Raw genomic sequence first — 24,490 nt, forward strand, 5'->3', positions numbered from 1 at the left:
TTGAAATTAAACAGTTCTTTATTCATTAAGAAAAAAAATACAATTTTCAAATTGTTGATTTAAAGACATAAATCTCGATTCCAAGTTACTTATCACAGAATCAATCATAGTGTTAAAAAACTTGGTTTCATACCGGCTTTCAACAGTCTCTATTGGTTGATCGCTGCCTACAAAATCAAACATTCTTTTCTTTTTGGCTACTCTTTTATTTTTAAAATCTTTTGGTAAATCAATTCTGCTTTTTTCAACAAACAGGCAGGCATTTTTTTGAATCCAGTTTGTCGATATTCTTTGATCCAGTCACAAAATGCACTCAAATGTTCAAGAGTAATGCTTAAATGGACTTGTACAGATTGCCATATTTGCTTATGGTATCGACACGTGTTAATAAGTCATAATGATATGATAAATTCCAGACTAAACATTTCGTTTAAAACGGAATCGCAATCACTGAGTGTGTACGATTGTTCCTTTTGGTATTTTAAGTTTTCTATGCATTCAACACCGCCCACGCCTTACGCCGCTTCTGCTTCCATCTAGTGAGCTATCCCTACACAATTATTCAATGGCTTCTAATAAAATATTCACTACAAAGGTTCAAATAGGAGAAAATTCATCACCTGGGCTTATAATATACCATAGATGCACAAATTATTTAATTAATTCTAAAGTAAAATATAATTTGTTTTTTTTTAGAGCTAAAAATACCGGGTTAAAGTACAAGATTTGATTGTTTTCTCAAGAATGCTGCTCATTGGTTCACATAATTCGAAATTATTCAAGGAAGAGGGATTTGTGATCTGATTCTTCAGCATTGACCTGAAACATATTTGTTGGATGTGGAAGGAAGTTGTTGAATTTACATATCAAGCAGAAATATCACGTTTCAAATTATGTAACTTGAATTTAATCAGGTTACCATGTAATACAGTTGATAAATTCTACCATTAGAATAAATTTTGTACCAAAAGCTCGTGGATGATTAAAAAAGCATCGAAATTTTGATGGCACATACTCAGTGAAATAGGATCATATGGACATTAAAGACCCAGCCATCTCAAATGATAAGTGCTTAAGGAGTCAGTAAGCAAAAGGGACCATACAGTATCAAGGACTCCTCCAGGAAGAATAGGCTGGTCTACTTAGAACACACACAATCCAATTTTGTGATGTCACATATTACAGCAAGCGTGTTGCCATTTTAAGAAAGCTTCTTTCTTGGCGATATTGACATTTTGTGGAAGAGTCCTTGGTACAGTACAACATTAGGATATTCATCTACAGTCAATAAGTTTGTTACAGTGTTTCTGTCATCAGGTAGCGTTTTGTGGGCGTTTTAAATTTTATTCCATTGCTCTGGATTCACTGTATACATCAAACGCCTATACTTTATGGTATTATTTTTCAATAATTTCTATAAAATATACTTTTACAACTTTATCATCATCGGTATCTATTATATAAACCATTCTTAATGACCAATTGTACCAAGATTTAAGTAAAGAATTATATTTTCTACCTTATTATAAATTAAAGTGTGGTTCTTGAAAATTTTTCTGCTCAATTTTTTTTCATTCGATTCAAAAGTCCATTATTTTTCTGAATATACTATAACTTAGAAATAGACAAAGTTGAGAGACATTTGAGCAAAAAAGATAAATTTGAGATTTCATCTAAATTTTGCGCTATAAATAAAATTTATCTAATTCTGCTATTAAATGTGACACTTTAAGTCCCTCCTTGACCTTAGAGACCCTCACATTTCTCATATCCTTCATATATCAGTTATTAGAAGTAGTTATGTGAAAAGTTTACGCAACTATTTTGAAGAATAATTTATTAATTACTGTAAAAACTGACAGTTATTTTATAATTTGAACTCAACTTTATTAAATGCCGAAAGTTATTTCAGGAAGGGTGTTATAAAATAATAAAAATGAATAAAATAATTTATAAATACATATTTTATACATTAAAAAAGAATTTAAAATGTATGTATGTATCACCGGCGTGCTTGCAATACCGTATGTACAGGGGGGTTAAGCGAGAAAAGGGGGGTTATATTCGAGGAAGGGGTTATTTTCGAGATTTTGTGGTAGTATTTTAAGATTTATAAACATTGAAAACAACATTATTAAAGACAAAGTTATTCAAAGTAAGTCCGTTCTTTGTCTAATGTTAATTTCATTTGAAGCAGTGATATCTAGGTGTAAATCAGGGGCTTGGTCCAGAATGTTTTCTTAAATTCTTTTGTCTGACAGTGTTTTCAGTATTTTCCCTGTTTTCTATTGAGCCAACTTTCGATATTAGGAATTGAGTAGTATTTGGAGCTAATCAATCGTATTAAACCTAAATATGGGCAATGGAAGAAGCAGCTCTATAATTTGACACCAATTGACAGTTAGCCTAGTGGACTACATGTACTGAACCGACTTCACTGCGTGGAAACACGCAAAAGTCGGCTAGCTTTATGACATTAGTATTTTTGGATACACACGGTAAAGTATTCACATACTTTTTTAAAAAGAAAATAACCAAAAACAGCGACTATTACGTAACGTTCTTATAATGTCTGATGGACGAAATCGTGGAAAAATGGCACTGTTTGAATAAAAAGTTTCGTCACTTTGTCTCAAATCGATTGAACTTTGAATTGCTTCCGCATTATCCATATCTGGCGCCCCAACAATTTTTTTCTGTTCCCATACCTCAACAGAATATTCGCAGGGTCAAAATTTTGTGCCAATGGAGAGGAGACAAATTGTATCATAAAAATGGTACCCAATGACCACTATAATTGTTATATCGTCATCGAAGACAACTATATTGAATAATAAAATCAAATTTTATTTAAAAAATTTTTATATCATACGAAAATTTTAGGTCACCTGTTATAAACTCACCAATCGTTTTTTTTAATTACCGCACAGACGTTGGGTACCGGAAAACCATTATAACCACAACATCTTGATAAACTGTAACTTCCGGTTTCTTCAAAAATCAACCAATCACCTATATTTGAATCTGGTAGGTAGTAATAGGTAGGAGATATTCTGTCGTTAGTATCCTGTGCCGCACCCCATAATATACTTGGATAGACCTATATTGAAATGAGAAGAGTTGGGTTTTAGGTACAAGGAAAACTGTGATCACTCTGTATATTTTGAGATTTCACAAAACTAGAGGAGTTTCAATTAGCAGCATTACATATTTAAATACCACCAGTGGTTGAGTTATTATCATAGAATTGATAGAGGTACATACGATTTATCTTAATCTATGTAATATGATTTCAAGGTCGGTTTAAGTGAATAGCAAAGTTTTGAACAGTTACAAGGCCCATTTGGTGATGAACGTCCTTAACTAGCAACTGTGTTTCGCAGGTTTAGCGAATTCGAAAGAGGACGGTTATCGATTTGATGAGAAGCGTGCTGGGAAGTGTTCTTAATTTACTGTTGTAAGATTGAGACGTATTAATCAAGAAGGTGCACCTATCAAGCTATTGAGGTAACTTTTGGCTAGGCTAGAATCCGCAAATTCAATTTCATGTGATTATCTTCATATGAAAAATAGTTATTTTCCTAACAAGTGCGGAAAGTGATACTTTCCCGCACGCGACTGCACTTGTCCCGAACGACGCGGAGCGGAGTTCGGGCAAGCGGTCAAGTGAGGGAAAGACACTTTACGCATGAGTTAGGAACATTATTTTTTCTACGACCGTATATACAAAAAAGTATACCAACCCGTTTTTCAAAAATTATTTTATTCCAACAAACATAATAATATACAAAACTTTAACTAAAAACTACTAATTATTATAAATATTAATATTGAAAACACAATTTGTTGTATTCTGTAGACCGGTAAGAATTGCCGGTCCAGTGGAGTTATTTGGTTTCAACTGGAAGGTAGATGACGTCGATGAGGATGGCATCGGTTGCAGGTCGCATAAAGATGACGATGACGGCAACGGTTTTAAGTCATTTGGCAGGTAACAGCTGGGAATTAGTTTCATTTGCAGCCTTCAAAATGGCTTCGGGAAGTTCTTCGTCGGATGAATCCATTAATATTATTGTATCGGATTCGGTTTAATGTGGTTTAATTTAGGAGAAGATTCCACATATTCGGTCACTTTCAAGACGTTTTGAACAACTTTGACGTTTTAGTAACAATTACAAGGTTATATAAAAAATATCTGTATTATTTCATATTTTCAAAAAATTAAAAATGCTACAAAAAGCTAGAAAAAGTTTAAATTTTATTTGATGGACTAATTCGTAAATATTTATTTACCTGTAGTAACAATAGTTATAATCTCAGAAGTAAAAAACTATCTAATAAGGTCAAAATTTGTATAATTTTACTTTCCCGCACTAGTGCGGGAAAGTGACACTTTCAAAACTAAAATGCGTGCGGGAAAGTGGGTTAAAACGCACGGTCGTAGAAAAACAATTTTTTACTTGTTGGTTGCCATATAAACTAAACAAGACAGAAGGAGTAAGAATCGCGCGGGAAATGTTAGACAAGTGTACGCAGTTTTTTCAGAATACGGATTAGTGAAAGCAATTAAGCTTGAAGATTAACATACACGTGTTTTCACGTATTTATTGAGTCAGTCAACGATCGCGGGTGAGTTGCATCACGATATTTTATCGTCACAAACTGGACAGCAGACGATTGAATTTTTACGTGAAAACAATGTAACAATAATGAAACATCCACCCTATTCACCAGATTTGAATTGGTTATGTATGTTTTCTGATTATTTTCTAATCTGAAGAAACATTTTAACGACGAAGGATGAGATGGATAAAGCAATTCATCAATATGTTGAAACAATCACCGACTTTAAGCTGTTAAGTTGTGGAAATTTCGGTTAAAAAAGTGCAGTGATATAGGTGGTGATTTCTTTAAACATAAATGAAATATTGTGGTTTCATTGAATCTCAAAATATATAGCGTTACCCTCGAATAATAATTTTACCTTATTACCAACGTTATTCACTGCCTTACAATCATAGTCGTCGTGGAAAATGGTCGAAAGTAATGAATTATATATAGAAACGTCGACATAATACATACGAATTTTTTGTTCATCTATATTGACAATATTTTTTGAATTTATTTGGGTTACTAGTTTGAAAGCTGTATTGACCATATATCTTCCCGGTTCTGCAATAATTTGGACTGTATCGTATGGAAAATATTCATCTATCGCTTGATTTACGTATTTTGCAATCTGTGAAAATAATATAAAATAGAAAAATATTAAATCAATCGGGATTTTATATTGTTATATGTATACATTTTGATCTTCTATTAGTATTAATATTAATTATTCAACTGGTTTTGAGCAATTAACAGGGATGATGTCATTTGAATAAGCTATTATTTAACTATTGGGCAATCTAAGAAAACAGCTGATTAACGTGAAAATGATTGCCGTGGGGTAAACAATTGACTTTTTTGTATGCTCCCGTGTTAGCTTTTCTTGATTTTTTTAGGTAGTTCGGTTGCTTTATATTGTTTTTTTTGCTCTATGGGGCTCTATGAGAGTTCATACATACTTTTTAAATCTTTTTCAGTAAAATTAGAACAAAAGGAAGTCAGACTTTCCAGCAATCCCACATCTTTTAACTATTTCGTATTTATGTATGATATAGGTTTTGATCTTTCTCTATATATGTATATACGTGCTTCTTAATTAGTTGAACTTTATCTTTTTCAACATCTTCACCATCTTCAGTTATTTCTCGGTTCGTCATAAAAATTTTTACTGTTTCCGTTTTTCTCAATGTTGCTTCATCAATTCTTGTTAGTGACATTGTTACATCAGAGTAAATTATTGATGGTCTGGACATTGCTCACCAAATCTCATTATTTTTGTTTTGTTTTCGTTGATTGTCAAACCCATCCGTTTTATTTTTGTAATTATCTCTTTGTCTCCATCATAGATAGTTATTTGTCCTTAAATTCCCTTTATAAATTTTCCTCATTTCCTCTTGCTTTGAGATGAATCATCTGTCCAATTTGTCCGTCTAAGTTAAATAGTGTTACCAATAGCCAGTCACCTTGCATCGCTTCTTTGTTAATCATAAACTCATCAGATTCTCCTTTAGGCGTTAGTAGGGTGACCCTTGATCCGCTCATAGTCATTTTTATTTTTCTCCGCTGTTTTGCGTCCACACCTAGTTCTTCTAGTGCTGCCAATAGGTGTTTTTATTTTTGATAGAGTCAAAGGTCTGTTGAAGGTCTTGAAGTAATCTGCCATATTTGTTTATATTGGTGGTTTTTCTGTCAGCCTGCCTTCTTTATCCTTAATTTCTCTTTGTATTTTAATTTGAACTTTTTGTATTTTAATTTGAACTTTTTGTATCTCTAAAAATATTATCTATCCTATTATCTATCCTATTATCCATCCTATTATCCATCCTATTATTCATCCTATTATACCTGGGACATGTATGGTTCGTGCTATTGTACGGTATGGAAGGCTAGACACTGAAAGTTAACACCATTAACAGATTGGAGGCATTTGAAATGTGAATCTACCGAAGAATGGACGACAAGAAAAACCAACGAAGAAATTCTGAGGAGAATAGGAAGAGAACGCGAATTGCTGGGCACGATAAAATGTAGAAAAGCAGAATACCTGGGACATGTGTTACGGAGCGAGAGGTTCCACTCTTGATAGAGTGAAAGGTAAAGGGAAGGAGTTTGAGCAGAAAGAGGATGTCGTGGGTACACAATATCAAAAATTGGACAGGGATAAGAGCCACAAGAGAATCAATTCATATCACTGGAGACAGGATAAAATGGTCAGAAGTGATCGCAAATATCCATTAATGTATAGCAGAATTAGAATTATTAACGTCAAATCGAATCAAATTCAAGCAAGAGCAAATCAATTAGTGAGAAAGGATAATCAATAAATGTTCTAATGTATATACATATACAAAAATTTGTCGTTCTTTGAAAGTATAAAGTTTAGATTTCAGAAACCGTTTGTCATATTTATTCTGATCGAAGTGTTTACAACCACTGATTGGCACGTTTTGCTAACAACTTCATCGACTTCAGAAACCAAACTGTTCTAGTTTATTTTTTGTATCTGAAGGTAACAACACTGTAATCGGAACGTACGTAACTCAGTGTAATTTTGAGTGTTGATGTAGTAGTAGTATCATCATGTTCCATACTTAAGGAGTTGTTCACTTAGAGAAAAAATAGACTCACCTCCTCTAAACTTTCAGAACTACTTCCTGGATATCCTCCCCCAATATCTAAAATCGTAAATTTATAGGCGAATTTCTCTGCCATGTCAAAAACTTTTTTCGCCGCAGCTATGGCTTGGCGATATATAATATGATTTTTACAATTTGATCCGACATGGAAAGCCACACCTCTGACATTGATATCGAGGGATTTGGCAGTTTTAAGTAAGTTCCACGATTCTATATCTGGATTAGCGCCGAATTTCTTACCCAAAATGAATGTCGCGCCAATATCGTCATATCTTATTCTTAGCAACAATCTGCAAATATTGAAAAGTATATTCAATCACTTTTTTAGGTATCAATAAAATGTATAGTGGTTCCATTATCAACAGAAGTTGTTTTTAAGAGGAGCAATAAAGAACTCACTATATTAACACGACAGTATAGGTAAAATGAATAAAAAATGATACTCATTATCCGTATACTTTCTCTTTACAATAGAATACAAGATACCTAATTTCACAGCATCAAAATTGAATAAACAAGAATTTGCCCAACAAAAGGAATAAACAGGAAAGAGTGCAAAAACAAATCAACACTTTCTAAACCTTTGGGAAGATGTTTGGTGAGAAATATGGACTGGTAGCAAAGATAATATCTATATTGGTTGTATACGGCAGTCAGAGGGCGTATCATAAATAATCTACGGCTCAGTAGTATGGTAGAAATTTTAAAAAAGAAGCCTTTGAATGTGCAGAGGATAGCAGCACTTTTAATAACTCGAACTATGGAAAGTACTGTACAAGTACTACTGTACAAGTACTAAGTTTCCAGAGTGTTTGCCATACCACTTGCGGTATGCTTAAGGTTAGTTATTGCTATTTTTATAAAGCATTATTTTCTTTAGTAGCACTTCGTTGATTATTAGTAACCTTTTCTAATCTGACAACGTCAAATGCAAGGCGACGGGATAATAGATTGTTTCGAAAAAATAGCAGAATTAGAAAAAGAAAAAGCGAAAAACTTCTTTCTGGTTTGGAAATTATGAAAAATAATCTATAAAAGGGAACAATTTGGAAGGGTGGTTAGCTAGCTTTCTAGTTTCCAGATTGTTTGAAGTAAAGGGTAACACAATGAGCCTTAGGACTCTGACCACACTTTAGTTGGTCTATTCATATAAATTTGATCATATGGAAAACAAAGAAGCACTGAATTATTACACGATGCGCTGAAGAATAAATTAGTAGAAAGAAGTAGAAGGGAATCATTATCTGACTGGAATACCACTTGAGGTATGTTTGAGGTTAGTTCTTGCTACTTTTATAAAACATTTTCTTTAGTAGAACTTAATTTATTATTGGTAACCTTTTCTAATTTAGTGTTTGAAGTCATGAAGGTAGTGTAGCTATTGAACTAAATTTTTTTATTGAATCTATCACTGACAATGACAGTAACATTAGGTAAGAGCTCCGATTTACGCAGGCAAAATGTAAGTATTTGCTTTTTCAGTGAGCAGAAAGTGTACTTAAATTCAGTACTTAAAATGTGCTCAGATTGAAAGTGAGAAGCTTCGAATTGCCAACGAATTTCAATAGAAATAGAAAGCATGTCAATTTTTGCAACAAAATATTGTGGGCGTAGAAAAGTATAGTACGGTACACGAGTTGTAGGTCCATTTTTCAAACTTCTAGATTCGAGAAGCTTGAATATTAGTATCATAGGGGCTATTTTTTGTGAGCCTCAGATTCACAGAGGTTGTATTCGGATGTTTTCTGTAGTTCTTTGCAGAAACGATAAGAGCTGTCGGGAGTCTCTCCGATGTTATATTTTTTATTCTACATTTGCTTAATGAAAGGGTTTCTTGGGACCAGTTGGTAGAATATCAAATAAATATTTTGGATTGATTCAATTTTGTGGTCTCTAATGGATACAAGATTTTTTTAACAAAATAACGTTGTGGTAAACTTCTGGAGACAATAGTAAAACTTGCTTTTTAAATGAGCTTTAGTATCAAATATGTTATTATGATCTGTTGAAAAGTTATAGATTATGATGCTGATTATCATTAAGATATGACAGACGTAGGTCACACCAAGATTTCCTCCATAACATTGCTCACTCTATAAAATGACTATAGGTAATCACAAAATTTTAAGACCAAGTAAAGAAAGTCTGATCATCAAGTGTCATTGGTTTTAGTTCTTCTCAATTGACTTATGCAAAAAATGTAGCATTGCCTCAACATTAGAAACAGGGATATAAGTCACGTGTCATATTTTTCGTGTTTATTAGTATTTTTTATTGAAAACATATTTATTATCTTACTGAGAAAAGTTCAATAAACTCCTGTAAAAAAATATGAGATCGCTATAAATATTGATACTACTTTTATGTAACTGTTTTTCATTAATTGTGATAATAAGAATGAGTGCAAATAAACAATATTTCAGTCAGAATGATTCATTTTGATTTCAAAAGGTGATAAATCATTCTCACGCTTTTATAACCGCTTATTTGTCTGTTATCAAACTATATTGAAGTTAAACAAACAGAAATCGAGTTTTATGTAGTTTAAAACCTCTTTTACATAGTTCTAGAGAATTTGTGGAACACTAAAATATTCGATAACTGCCTAATGTTACAAAAGTTACAAATAGAGAATAAGAATAATTTAACAAAGCTGAATATCACAGTACAGTATTTCTTGTGTAATAAGAAACAGATTCATCAAGAATTTTTTTTAACTTTGGCTATTCGTTACGTTAATAGTAAGGTCTGGTATTACGAGGATATACTGAAAAATTCTTAGCCTACTATAGAACCAAACAAAATTTCTATGTCAAAATATTTTATTACTCAACATATTCTCTTCTTAATAGGCTCCAGTTATTGTTCAACCCTTATCCAAAAAATCAATCAGGATTAGTCCATGGCAATCCTATAAAACTAAAGCAAGAACTTTTCCAGTAGATTTTTGGACACGAAACTTCTTAGGTCTTGGAGAACCAGAGTGTCGCCATTCCATCGATTGTTGCTTCGTTTCTGGATCGTAGAAATATACCCAAGTCTCATTGATAGTAATAATTGGGTTTAATCGTTTTAAAATCGAGCACAGATCGAACGCGATGCTTCTACCCTTGCACGCTTTTAGTCAACATTCATCCATTTAGCAGCAATTTTTCTCATGTTCAAATTGACGTGAACTATATGATGAACGCGTTAGTATGAAATATTCAGGGCTTCAGATATCCGATTTAGCCCAATTCGACGGTCTCATAAAATCATGTCATGAACTGTATCGATATTTTCGGGGACTGACACAGATACTGGCTTTCCCGATCGGTCATCATTTTCGATGGAAAATTTACCTCTTTTGAAGCTTGCAGTCCAATTTTTCATGGTCGCATACGAAGGACATTGATCACCAAGGGGATTAAGCATATCTTCGTAAATCTGCTTTTACCTCTTTACCCTTTCAAATACAGATACTTGATGATGGCTCGATACTCGAATTTTTGAATTTCCACAATTTCGGTGGACATCTTTATTCTTTTAATTTATTGCGTAACTATGGTTTGCTTTTTTGATATCAAACTTTACACTGACACTTCTAATAAGTTATTGTTCGTTGCTATGATGACGCAATATTCTGTTCTGGTCTAGGCTAGGCTAACTAGATATCAATACATCCTCATACAAAGTTTTTCAGATGATTTCGCGTCAACTTTGACCTTAACAAAGTAGCACGATAACGATCTAGGTTGATGGGCTGGTAAAAAGTATGATCACAAAGAAGTAGCCCTGCGAAGACTATTTATCGAAAAAAAAATTGTGATCAATGCGTGATCAGCACGTTAACATCCTGGGCGAAAGGCGTTATAGCATCGTCATTGGTTCAAATCAGTAGCACCATAATATACCACAAATAGAAAGCTCCGTGGAAGGAACGTGTGCCGCATCGCTATCCTTAGATTGTACAGGTTGTAAAAGTTACGGATTGTTAACCATTGGCATGAGCCGCTCCTGGCCTTCAGATAGTAGTGTAGAATTATTTAATCCTTCAAACATACTACATCGACATACGTAATCATCCATTAAAAATCATAATATAACTTAAATATAAGTTCTGCTTTCGCAACGTCATCTACTCACTCCCGAATTTTTTGCATTAAGTCCCGAACACCCTATATAATATATATCATTTCTATATAAATGTTGTCAAAATTGTAATTTCAGTAAATCGTGAATTGAAAATAGTACAATAATTTCAAATGGGGGCTAATTTATTTTTTTCTCTATGAAAATAATATTTGAAATTTAATGTATGTAATATAAGATTGTTTTTGTCGGACTAAAAGATTTTCAAAACTCACTCAGCTGCAGGATGAAATTTTTTCACTTTGTACAACTCCGATTCATTGTCAAATGTCATAACCTTCACACCAGTCTTAGCTGCATATTGGATATGACTATTGATCTTTGCTGGATTAGCAAATATGATTCGTTCTGGTGGTACTCCCAAGGAAATTATTTTCCGTATTTCTTCTTTAGAAGCGCAATCAAATCCAACTCCAATCGCAGCCAAAGTTTCCAATACAGCCTTGTAATCATTACATTTAATAGCTATAAAAAACAAAATTTAATATGGAGAATGTTTTTGATAAATACAGAGTGAAAACACTTTAATATTTCTGTTATCGTCACCAAGGTATTTGCCTCATTTTAAAGGTTGTAATATGAAATATAGAATGTTTTCCCATGTATAGGTGATATACAGGTTTTCTTTTCCATTGGTATGCATATGAACCACTGTTTGTATGATACAAATTTTGTTATCAATATTAAATTATTATATAATATTATGACTAGTTACGATACGATCCTAGACTTCGTAAATAATCTTTAAGCGTCGTTTGTTAGTTAGTTTCTTATCACCTGCCACCCATTCTATTTTGAGTGAATTGTTGAGAAATATTTTGTTTTTAAGTTCAAGTTTGGGATTAAGGATGCTTCAATCTTGATGTACCTTAAATGGCTTGAAACAAAAAAACATGCAGAATAGAAATTGAAACTTTTCAATTAAGAATGTTAATAATTTTTACCTCCTAATAGAAATTAAACTTTTCTTACCATTTAAATTATCAAAAGATTCCGTTCTAAGAAATAAATGGCTAATGGCTATAAGAAGAGACAATTTTAAACCAAGTGACGATACAGTGATTTGTGAAAAACACTTCGCCATGGAAGACTGTTTTCATGTGATTTCAGTATTAGATTTAATTATCATATATACAGGGTGTCCCACGACGAGTTAAAACTATCTGTATATGGCAAAAAACTTATGGTAAAATCATGAAAATTTCTACGTTGGGGTTTTCGGATACAATATTTTTAACCAAAATATTTTCAAAGATGACCGACCTCCGGTTCTATCAGAACTCGACTGTAGCTTTGTTATTTTAAATAGAGCACCCCATAAATTAATACATTTTTGAAGTTTCAGTATACTTTTGTCTACAAACTTTTTTCGAAAAATGCATACTTTTTGAATTATTTATTTTTCTGTAAAAAATTTATTATTATTGTATTTTTCAACAAGTTTTAATTTTTTATGTATTCTTTTAGTAGGCTTTGTAATAAATGACACTTATTTAACTGTCATTGTAAATTGTTAATACTTTCGAAAATCGTTAAAATGGCTCGTTCTCAATTTTATAACGAATGAATAAAATTTAGACCACACGTGTATCTCTAAAAATTTACAGAAATCATTTAATATCTGGATAACGGTGAAGTTTAGGTATAGGAAAGTATACATGAAGTTGCCTTATTTTTTACCTCTGAATGCATTAAAATAGAAAAAACCGGGTGGTCTATTTGAAAAAATTAAGAAATTTGATATTTATGAAGTTAAACTTTGAATACTTTTCTTACATACCCTGTATAAAATGAAAAATTTTTCAGCAAAGATTCAAATACGTCTGACCTTGTGAAAAGCAACCGAATAGAAACCATTTTCATATCTTTTAGGGTATCCTCATGAAAAAATAATTTATAAGGGTCTGCAACGGTCAAATTATTTCCAAAAAAATTAATAACTCAAAAAGTATGCATTTTTCGAAAAAAATTTTGAAACAAAAGTATACTAAAATTTTACGTAAATTTCAAAAATGTATTAATATATAGGGTGTTCTATTTAAAATAACAAAGTTACAGTTGACCTCCAGTTCTACCGGAAGTCGGCCATATTTGAAAATATTTTAGTTAAAAAGATCGTATCAGAAAACGTAAACGTAGAAATTTTCATGATTTTACTATAAGTATTTTGCCATACACAGATAATTGATTATATACTCATAATCGGTATAGTTTCATTATTGCTGTATAAGGTAAATATTAAATATAAAGATATCTTGTCTCTCAATTTCACTTCAAATTTCTTCTACTTGTAGAGTTAATGACCATTTCTATTATTATTTATGAGGGTTTTTACATTTCATACAATATAGCATTTTATTACATTTTATGTATACACATTGTTACGAACAAGCTCGCGAAATTGGTCCTTAGGCCGGACCTGTCCAGTTACAATGGAATTTTAAAATCGTGCGGTGCCTTTCATCTTTTTCTTCTTTTCATGCCTTCTCCTAACGAAGGTTGGCGACCACTACTTTAAATGCTTCTCTATCTTTTGCTATGTGAAACAATTCAGGAACACTCATATTCGTCCAGTCTCTCACATTCTTTAGCCACGACTTCTTTTTTCTCCCGACACCCCGTCTACCATCGACCTAAGTACACTGTTTTTCTTTGTTTTATGGTCCTTATCAGTGATAGTTCTCTGCCTATTCTGGTTAGCACTTCTGCATTGGTTGTTCTTGCAGTCCATGGGACATTTTACGATAGAGCCTTTCATCTAGTTTTTATAAATGGCGGCTAAATCATCTGGATGTTCATCCATAAATTTAAAAATTGATATTATTTCAGAGTGAATGAATTTTTATTTTAATAATCCTAATAAAGCTTGTCATATTATGTATTTTTCATTTCATTGTTTCCTATCCATTTATTCCCCTCCACATACTCGTAACTTTATATAAGATACAAAATGCATAGAAGCACAGAAAATATCATTTATTTTACAATTGATTTATTTTTTAACCATAAATAATAGTGTACATTTTCAGTGCTCAAGAACTAGTACCAAAGTATGTATACGATATTTTTTCTAGCAACATATTTGTTTATATTTTTAAAATCATCACTTTTATTATTTTTAAACAAGTTTTTAAACGAAAATAAAAACCCTTCAAATCACCCTGTTGCTCCACCACTGATAGTACATAATAGGAGCCAGTTGGTAACAAAACTTAATAGTTAGCAGCATTTATTCTTCTTTCCTTGCCTCTAAGCTACGATCTTCCAAATTCACTGAATAGACCTCTACTGATATGAATTTAGATAACCCTAAACTATTTTTTAAAATTTTTTTGTTACTAGAATGAAATATGTAACAAAACTATATATATATATATATATATATATATATATATATATATATACGAGGGTTGTCTGAAAAGTTTCCGACCTCAACCTAAATATGTTGACATTGATCAAAATAAGCTTGGAATTATATTGCATTAAAAAAATCTAACTAAAACTTCAGCCGTTGGATGCTTAAGCGCGATTCTCACGAGGCGATTATTTATCGGTCAACTAAAAATCGCTTCCGAATAGAACAATATTTGCTTCATGAGAACACTGTTGATAAACTTTTGTTGACCGATAAAAAGTTGCCCGGCTGTTAACTTTTGCTTTCAAGTCGGTTTAATTTTTGATCGAGTTGAATCTTGTTAAACGTGAGAACGAGCCAGACCGACTCAAAAGCGATTAATCTTTGTTTGTATTTTTGTGTGTGTGTGTGATAGGTACCTAGTGCATGAGCAAAATGGCTTCGTCTAAAAAGGCGTTTAAATGGAGTGATACTTCAACCTTCAAGTTTCTAGATCTTTATCAGCAGCACGAATGCCTTTGGAATCAAACCCTTGTTATTTACAAGAACAAAAATGCCAGAGATACTGCGATTCAAGCAATAATTGTCGATTTTGCAGGTATAGCTTCTCGCATGTTAGTAACCTGTTTGAAAATTTTTGGCCGGACTTTGGAAAGAAGTTCATTGAACATGGCCTCGCTCATACGCAGAAAGTTCTTGTATCCAGCTTTATTTTTGATCGCTATCTCTTTTAAAAGCATCTGTGATGCTCCTAGTCGGTCCCTCCTAGATATCCAACTCCTCACCCAACATTATCTATTTTTTCCAAATATCTATTATCTATTATTTTTATTTCCTCAAATAAAATATTTTTAATTTCCCGTACACACCTTTGCACTACTTTATTTGTAGCCATTTTGAAAAAACTACCAATTCGGTCCGATCGATATTTCAATCTTGTGAACGCAAATCGCTTGCGATATTTGTCGGCCAACAAAAATCGTTCAATTAAAATCGAGATATTTCTAAAAATTGAGTATCGAGTTGTCAACGAATATATTTTATTGAAAGATAATACGTCTATGGAAATCGAACATGAGTTAAACATTGTGTACGGAGATTGTAACCAATATTTGAGATCGTTTAATTTAGGGCAAATGAATTTAAACGTGGCTGTATTAGAACTTGATTGACGACGAGTATTCTGAACGGCCAAAAACTGTGCGACAACCAGCGATATCATTTAGTTAGTTAGAGAGATACAAGTATCATATTGGCATATCAAAAGAACACATTTGATATGTATTGAAGAATTATGCCTGCGTAAGATAAGCCCCGCTTTTATTGTCGCGTTTGTTCACTTTGGACCAAAAACGTATTCGAATGATGCGGTTTAAGCAAAATGAATCTGATGCTTTCAGTCGATTCATAATTGTGAATCGATCTGAATCTGAAAATAAAAACAGTGGATTGCAAATGGTGAATCTGCTTGGAAAAAGTCAAAAGCGGTTTCATAGACCGGGAAAGTGATGCTGGATATTCTTGGATATTCATGTGACTGTGTTCATCGATAAAACAAAGAAAGAAATTGCAACAAAGCGACCTTATTTAAGGAAATTAAAGTGCTTTTCCATTAGAACGACGCGTCTTCTCCATCGCGGTGTTCGCGATGTCTAAAATGTACGAATTGAAATTTGAATTAGTTGAGAAATCACCGTATTTAGCTCCAAGCGACTTTTTTCTGTGTCATAACCTCAAAGTAAACCCCCCGAAAAAACAACAACTATTATTTGAAATATTTAAAAAGATTTGAGTGTTAAAAAACAGAAATGATTGTGGAAAAAAGTTTTGTTTCTTAGTTAGTTTGGTACTTTTAAGAACACAACAAAAGATATAATAGTGTAATTTTGAAATAACGAAATAGTTCCAGATAGTTTGAAACAAAATAAATGAAATGCGGACCTTTACCAATATTTTTACAGAATTCAATTCAGTTGACCCTGATGAATTTATCTTAAGTTCAGTTGGTCAAAAGTTAGAAAAAAATAGCTATATTGGGAATTTAGCGTTTATTTCCTTTAGAAAATTATGCCGAGTCATATACAGTAGATATATTCAAAGTCAATGTGAAGACTATGATTACATATCTTTATTTACAAAACAAATTTGAGTATATTATAGTACTTAAGAGATTTTTGAAGAAACGGCCATAGAAAAAGTACTGAAACTGAAAAAATAAAGTGGTCTGATAAAATATTTTGAATAGACATAAACCAAGTCGATTTTTTTTATTATCACTAGAGTAACCGTGACTTTTGTTATATTTAAATAGTATATTACACCCCGAGGTGGGAGGAATTTCACTACTTTGAGAGATTAGATATAGTTAACCAAGACGCGAAACGTCGAGGTTAGCTCTCGATACGGGAATGAAACTTCCTACCAATGTTACATAAAATGTTACATTTAACAAAAAATTACCAGGTATTGTTGCTAAATGGTAAACAACTGTAACCAATGTAAATAAATGCTATAATCGAAAGGAGTCAGAATTGCTGTAACGGTACACTTTTGTCTAACAAAAGCTGATTTAATTTTACGAGAGTTGTCTGAAAAGTTTCCGACCTCAACTTGAAGATGTCAGCATTTATCAATATAAGTTGAGAAAAGTATTTGGGAATACGTTATTTTTTTCCTTATTTTATTTTATTTATTTCATTCTGTTCTTCGTTCTTATTCGAGAGTTTTGCTTCCAGGTAGTCGAATCCAGGAAATTTTCCTTATATTTTCTGTCCTCTCCCTATTGATTCTCTATGTATTCATTTCTACCAACCACATTCTATTTCAGCAGGATCTCCATGCGTTGATTGAAGGTGAGGGGCCCACAATCAGTGGGAATTTAATAAAACCATATCTTCTAAATCAATAGTACATTTTCATTTTTCACATTTAATAACAATTTACAGTAATCTAAAACTCCTGTTACAAGATGTCTCTATACATATTGCTGGTTCTTATATTGATATAGATTATTATGTTATGATTTAGAAGGTGATTGTTATAGATACAAGGTTTGTTGATTGATTCGATACGTACGTCACACTTTGTTTTCTTCTGGTTTATTTTTAAACCATAACTGTAGCCTCTTCTAGTTTAAAGAATGACATTCTGATTTTGTTCTTTGCTTTGGTTATTTCTGCTAAACCGTATTAATATAAATAAGCTCTGTTTCTTGTACCTGTACTATCTCGTACAATTTTTTCATCAAGAAATTACAAGCCAATGTTGATACTGGATCTCTTTGCTTTAATTCTTTTTGAATCCTATAACTTTTTATTGGATTCCTAGTGGATTAAAGGCAATATACAGAGTGAGTTTTACGTATGGAACGCCTCAATTATTTCGGAAACGGCTTGCGATTTTAATAAATTTTTGTGCACATGGGTCTTCTGATATGGCCGGTATTATAGTGGTATCTACATTGTTGTCAGATCTTTCCTTTTTCCGGAAAAATAATAAACTTTGTTATTTCAAATGGATCACCATATATATTTTGTATTTACAGTATCTCCACCAAAGTTACAATAAATCTTGTACATTTATAGATGGCTACGATTGAATAAACTCGTTTGATATGAATATTCTTTAATAATTTATGTGCTAATACATACATTCAGTTTTTCGGAATATTCACGCATCCAACGAGGATTATTGTGTGACCAGTATCTACAATTATGCCGATTTACGTTTCCAATAATACAAAAACTTTCCTCATCATATAACGTTACTTTAAAAATTTGGATCGTTTTGATTGTAACAGTTTTCCATCATTAGGTCTGCAAACTCTTCACATCTATCAAACCATCGTTACTTTGTAAGGATGGAATTTATTAATACGTAAAATTTTCAATACGGATGTTTGCGAAACATCAAGTTCCCTGGATATTTGTCTATTGTGGATCGTCTTCTAACAGGACATAAACATCTAAAGATTTGTTTTCAGTTGATGTAGTTTTTCCGCTCCCTGATTTGGATGAATCTTTTAATGAACCAGTTTCGTCAAACTTTGTTACTAATTTACTGCCAGTAGTTGTTATGGGATTTCGGTTAGGATATAAATTATTAAAGATATTTCACGTTTCTTGTTTACTTCTACGCCTAGCACCATATCCTAATATCTTTATAATATTAATTCGTTCTTTTTTAGATAAACGGTCCATTGTGACTTTCAATAAACTTTTGTAATTGTAGCCACCTAAATGTATTATTTTAACTTCGGCGGAGATAACGCAAATATAGTTATAACTCCGAAATTATGGCATTCAGGCATAGGGAACATTAGATGAAAAATAATAAGTATTTCTTAAGGATTTCGAAAAGTGGAAAATATACTGGGTGATCTATTTGAAATAACAAACTAATAAACTAATAACTAAATAAACTAATTCTGTATATTTTATTTCTATATACTGTGTAATAAGCCCGCTTAAAATCTATGAACATAATATGACGATTTGCGCTTACTTTATTACTTTAATAAATACATTTTCGTTTCAGATCGTTTCCAAATTGCTTGTCAGCACTATTTTGGAGAGTTTTTAAACTATACTATTTTTCGTTTTCAGACGAATAGATTTACGAGTTGAACTCTTCACATCTACCCTCCATGACCATATTATTACTAACATGCCTGACCAAATCCTGTTTTCCGACAATTTTCCTACGTTCTCTCCACAAATTTTTACTTGACAATTTAATCAAATTGATTTTTAAGAATGAGCATTATTTCCAAAAAACTGTATTAAATAAATATAGTTTAAAGTAAAAAACTAAAAACATACTTTTAAAGCGTGAGCCCAAAAGTTGAAAATAATTTCTAAAATAAACTTAAAACAATAATGAATGAAGTTATTATGAAAAAAGTGATGGGCGCTCGATATACGCAAAATATGGAACAAAGGGCCTCACGCTTTTTTCACTATAATATTAGTATTTTTCAATCATTATTGATTTAAGCTTATTTTGAGAACATTGTTAACATTTTGATGTGCATTAAAAACTTGTTTGTTAAACTATACTTATTTTTCAATTTTTAGTTCGATTTATTGACAAAAATAGAATTTTTCTTCAAGTTTTAGTCTTATAAATCTCCAGCAGGGGGTGCACGGTTAAATTCTAAAGTAATACTGATACAGGTGGTGGAGTAAATCCTCAACAGATAGTTGTAAAATTTTCAGTTTCCTATATTAATTATGAAGAAAAAAATATTACATTAACTGCGAACTTAATTGGACAATATTTGCCCCCAATGGCAAATACTTCTTCACTTTGACATTAAATATACTATACTAATTTTTCTTATTGTATATAGCTAGAAAATTCAATTTTTTCAGCTTCAGATGGACAAGTAATGTTTATAATATTAAATTTGCTTACTATTCAAATAATTTCCCTCGTAGATTCTATCAATAAACCAATTATTAGAAATAGTGATAACACTGCAAAGAATATATCTTATTTAAGATATAACACGTTTTAGAAATTAGAACGCAAATTATGATATTGTTAATGAGGAAGGTCGTTACAGAAAATTGCATAATTGGAAATTTGTTAAAAAAATATTTAATTATGGAGATATTCAGAAAGGTTGGCCTGTACGACGTTACACTCCATTAATATCTAATTATGTGATGCGAATAGACTTAACTCACAGTTTATTTTATATTTTTCATTTCTACTTGAATAAATTTGTTTTTTAAAACTCAATTTTAAGAGTGAAAAATTTAATTAGCGTCAATCATAGAAACCTGTAGGTAAAAATGCACAAATTTTCATATTAGAACAACATATAATGTCCTCAACGAAGCACAATAATTCAATGGTTTTATCAGTCAACTAATTTATTTTACGTTGCTATAATGTTGAGAATTATAGGTGCTAGTCGAGCACTAGAATTGCACTCCATGCAAACTACAAATTTTTGGTCAGTGTGCCAAATACAAATTAAAAATTCTTTGCTACGAAAAATTTTTATACCACAGTTAAGAAATATATATGTGAATCTTCGTTGTACTCGTACGAGGGCTGTTTGAAACATTTGGGACCGAAAAAAGACATTTTTTTTAAAATTTTTATTTCACAACATAGTCCACTTTTGAATCTTTTTCGATGCTGCCCAAAATTTTACGGTCATAAATGATGGTGAACATCCATAATGGCTGAAATTGTAGTGAGAATCTCTCACCGCATCGAGGATCTAAAGGTTGGGGTCGTAAACTTTTTAAACTACCATCGTGTATCGCAAACTATATTATCAATTGAATAAAAATATAAAATAGGGTTGACAATTAATTAACATTAATAAATATTGAGTAATGGACACTGTATTAACTGCCGACGATTCCGGAATAATACAAATAGTACAAATCAAATATTCCCATCTATAACATTTTAACCAGTTGATGAATCAATAACATACGAGGTCTGGCTATTAAATAACGAGACTGCGCACCTAGAGGGCGCCCTAGACTGGTCGGGCAAGAAAAGAGTAGTGCGTTGGTTATCTAAATATCCTGTCTATGCACCTAACCAAAACACGTTCCCATCACTATTATAGTATTTGTGCAGTAGCGGTTTGAAACTAACGTGAATGAGCATCCGGATGATTGTTGAGGTTGTAAATGCCGATAAAGAAACGGTTATAAACATTTTACATGAGGAATTATACATGACCAAAGTCTGTGCGAAGCTGGTGCCAAAAAATCTTCTAAAAAAAATTATTTGGCCAGTAAGCGCATTTCAGTGCTCGAACACCCGCTGTACTCACCAGATCCAAAGATAAAATATGCTTTGAAAGGGACTTGATTTGAGTCGATGGAAGCGGTAAAGCAAAAAACGGCAGAGCTCCTAAAGGCTCTCAGCAAGGAATACTTCCAGCACTGCTTCGATCAATGGAAATAACGTATGGAAAGGTGTGTGTCAAGGGGAGGGCAGTATGTTGAAGGGGAGCATTCGAATGTAGAATAATTTTTATAATAATACCATTTTTTGTCTCGTTATTTAATAGCCAGACTTCGTATATGCAACAAGTACAAAAAGTTACAATGAACTTGCATAATTCAGTACGAGGGTTGCTGCTTAAACTTTGAGATATGGCAACACTGATGTGAATATGTCGCAACAACACTGCGATCATAAAATTTGACATTTTTAATGATGAAAGTACTCAGAACGTATCATCAAACATATCAACAAACATCGATGTGCATAAACTGATATTGCAAGTTGATGCATTCAAATGACATGTTTTGCAGGTACCTCAATTGGAATGGAAAAAATGCTACAAAAATTGGTTCAAACGCATCTAAAAGTCTAATAATCTTAATGGAGAATATTTTGAAAACAATTAAACCATATCCAATTATGCATTTTTGATTTTATTTGTCTTTATCGTAACTTGAGTAACAACACTCGTTTAAAGGTTGTTCAAACAGTTAATTTTTCTAATAAACAAAATGAGTAACTACTACTTAAATTTCTATAGCATAATTATAACTATCAAAATTTGCAAATAGAGACGTTTTACTATTTATTGTTATAGTCGTAAGAAAAGTATAGTACTTGCAGTAATGATCATGACCCACTTAACGAATTACAGCACTCGCTTGTAACTCGTGCTACATTATAGCTAGTTATATCAGTCACCTCGTATATAAATGAAAAATGAACAAAAGGAAGGTGACCACAAATAACTCTAGGTTAAATATATATAGTTTATGGTATATTTCCCATGACAATATTCATCTAATTATAAGAGTTTATATTATAATTTTTGTCTAGTATCCATTATTAATAATTTTCAAAGAACTTACCATAGAAAATTTTAACACGAGGCATAAATTTCTTCCAATTTTTATATAACCATATAATTCTACTTAGGTCACAAATATAGAAAGGATCTTCTTGATTACGGCACTGTGTAATTTTTTCAATAATCGAGTAAACATTTGAATCCGAATCTAATATTTGTACTTTATTTTTCAATTCCATTATAAGGTGGTGTTCGTATTGTTTACATTCAAAATAAATTACTGCTTTATATACTCAATATCAATTGTTATGACCAGAGGCGTTACAGTGACAAATAATAAACAAATTTGTGATTAAATTATTTGTGCACACCCAAATAATCCAAGTTGTTTATATTCAGATAACACTGAATTGATGTAACGTAGAATTCAGTTTTTGCGTTCCAAATAAATACTTCCGACAACAACAAATTGATTGATCGTAATATTGGATCACTCCTCGTATAACCAAGCATTGGGGATAAAGACACTCTTACAATGATATTTATTAATATAACACACTTTTTTTAAACAATTCAGTTGTTAGCTAACCGTTTAGAAATATCTGGTGAAAGTATATGAACTAAGCTCTAAGTTTTTTAAAAAATACTCTATAGACGTTGTGAATCTTATTTTTGGTACAGGATTCGTCACAGTTTCGGCTAGTAACAACCTAAAAATAAAAAAATCGATTTACTATTTGTTTTAAAATAAATTGAAATTATTTCATACGCTGTATACTTAAATGATAATAGTTTACTACAATGAATTTCCTCGCAAAAAATAAAGTTTCATCATTTGAAACTTTGAACTTCCAATTTTTTCAATTATCTAAAAAAAAAACTTTTCCACAAAATTCTGCTGTTACTTCTTCATTTATCAGAAATAGCTTTCCGCCAAGTTATTAATTTAAATTTAGAAAGTAATCGAAGGGTGTCAGATGAGGTCAATACGATGTATAACATAAAAAAGTAACCCAGCTCGACTAAATTTTCTGCAACAATAGTGGATTAATTGGTAGGCCTTCGGCAATAAAATGTGTCAGAAGATATATTTTTATCTCTTTTTAAATAAGCAATAAAGATTGCACCTTTAGAGCTCCAAAATACTAAGCTAGTCACCTTACTGGCCGAAAGAACGTTTTTGCTTTCTTGGGACCACATTTCTCGGATTAAGTCTATGGATTATGACAGAAATGCTTGGATTGGATTACATTTGTTTGAATTTTTAGTACCAGCGAGCTTTTCATCAGCATTTATTAATCGCGACACTCACCTAGCAGATACGTTTTTCTTTATAATCCTTGCATATGACGGTTTCAAATGCTTAATATCATCCGTATTTATATGACCACTTTCAAAAACAGTAAAAGAGTATTTTCAATTTAATATTCACGTGACTTTTCCATGTTTTCTTGAATTGTTTTTTTAATTGTTAAATACAGATAAGCAAATATATCAGATTTATGTTAAACTTTGCCCGATGAAATAAATAAATAAATAAGAATAAACAAGAAAAGTTACTTCTTAGTCAAATCACCCTCATATGATGCTTCTTTCTTACTTTTAGTCTAATAATAGGCACATGATATGAAATATTTTTGAATTATAGGGAGTTACGGAATTAGTTCCTTTTAATTTTTCATCTCCAACTTACCAATCTTTTTTATTAACTACTCCACATACATTAGGTATGGGAAATCCGTTGTATCCACAACTAATACATAAACTGTAACCGCCTATTTCTTCTAAAATCACCCAATCACCAATTTTCAAATCTGGCAAGTAGTGATATGTTTCAGATAGTCTGTCGTTGGATTCATGTGTTGGACCCCAAATTATGCTGGGATGTAACTACAACATATTCAATTTAAGCAATTTGACATAATATCAATATTCAACTGTCAAAGTTAGTAATTATTCAAATATCAATTT

General features: G+C 31.8%; 2 protein-coding genes across 3 annotated transcripts in view; both read right to left on the reverse strand.

The window, feature by feature from the left end:
- Positions 1-22,921, reverse strand: LOC130445749 (ornithine decarboxylase-like). Its single transcript, XM_056781594.1, has 6 exons — positions 22,581-22,921; positions 11,591-11,840; positions 7,237-7,534; positions 4,985-5,239; positions 2,904-3,100; positions 1-819 (listed from the first exon to the last, which is right to left on the reverse strand). The coding sequence occupies exons 1-6, from the start codon at positions 22,756-22,758 to the stop codon at positions 699-701; spliced, it is 1,299 nt and encodes a 432-aa protein (XP_056637572.1). The 5' UTR covers positions 22,759-22,921; the 3' UTR covers positions 1-698.
- Positions 22,715-24,490, reverse strand: part of LOC130445748 (ornithine decarboxylase-like) — a 16,983-nt gene continuing 15,207 nt past the window's right edge. The window contains exons 5-6 of one of the 2 annotated variants that reach the window (XM_056781592.1): positions 24,213-24,409; positions 22,715-23,229 (exon numbers count right to left, since the gene is read on the reverse strand). In XM_056781592.1, coding sequence (XP_056637570.1) covers positions 23,112-23,229; positions 24,213-24,409 — 315 coding nt within the window. In that variant the 3' untranslated portion in view covers positions 22,715-23,111. The remainder of the gene's footprint in view (positions 23,230-24,212; positions 24,410-24,490) is intronic. The other variant, XM_056781593.1, reaches the window with a different exon arrangement.

Source organism: Diorhabda sublineata, chromosome 6, assembly GCF_026230105.1.
Source record: "Diorhabda sublineata isolate icDioSubl1.1 chromosome 6, icDioSubl1.1, whole genome shotgun sequence".
Lineage (NCBI taxonomy): Eukaryota > Metazoa > Arthropoda > Insecta > Coleoptera > Chrysomelidae > Diorhabda > Diorhabda sublineata.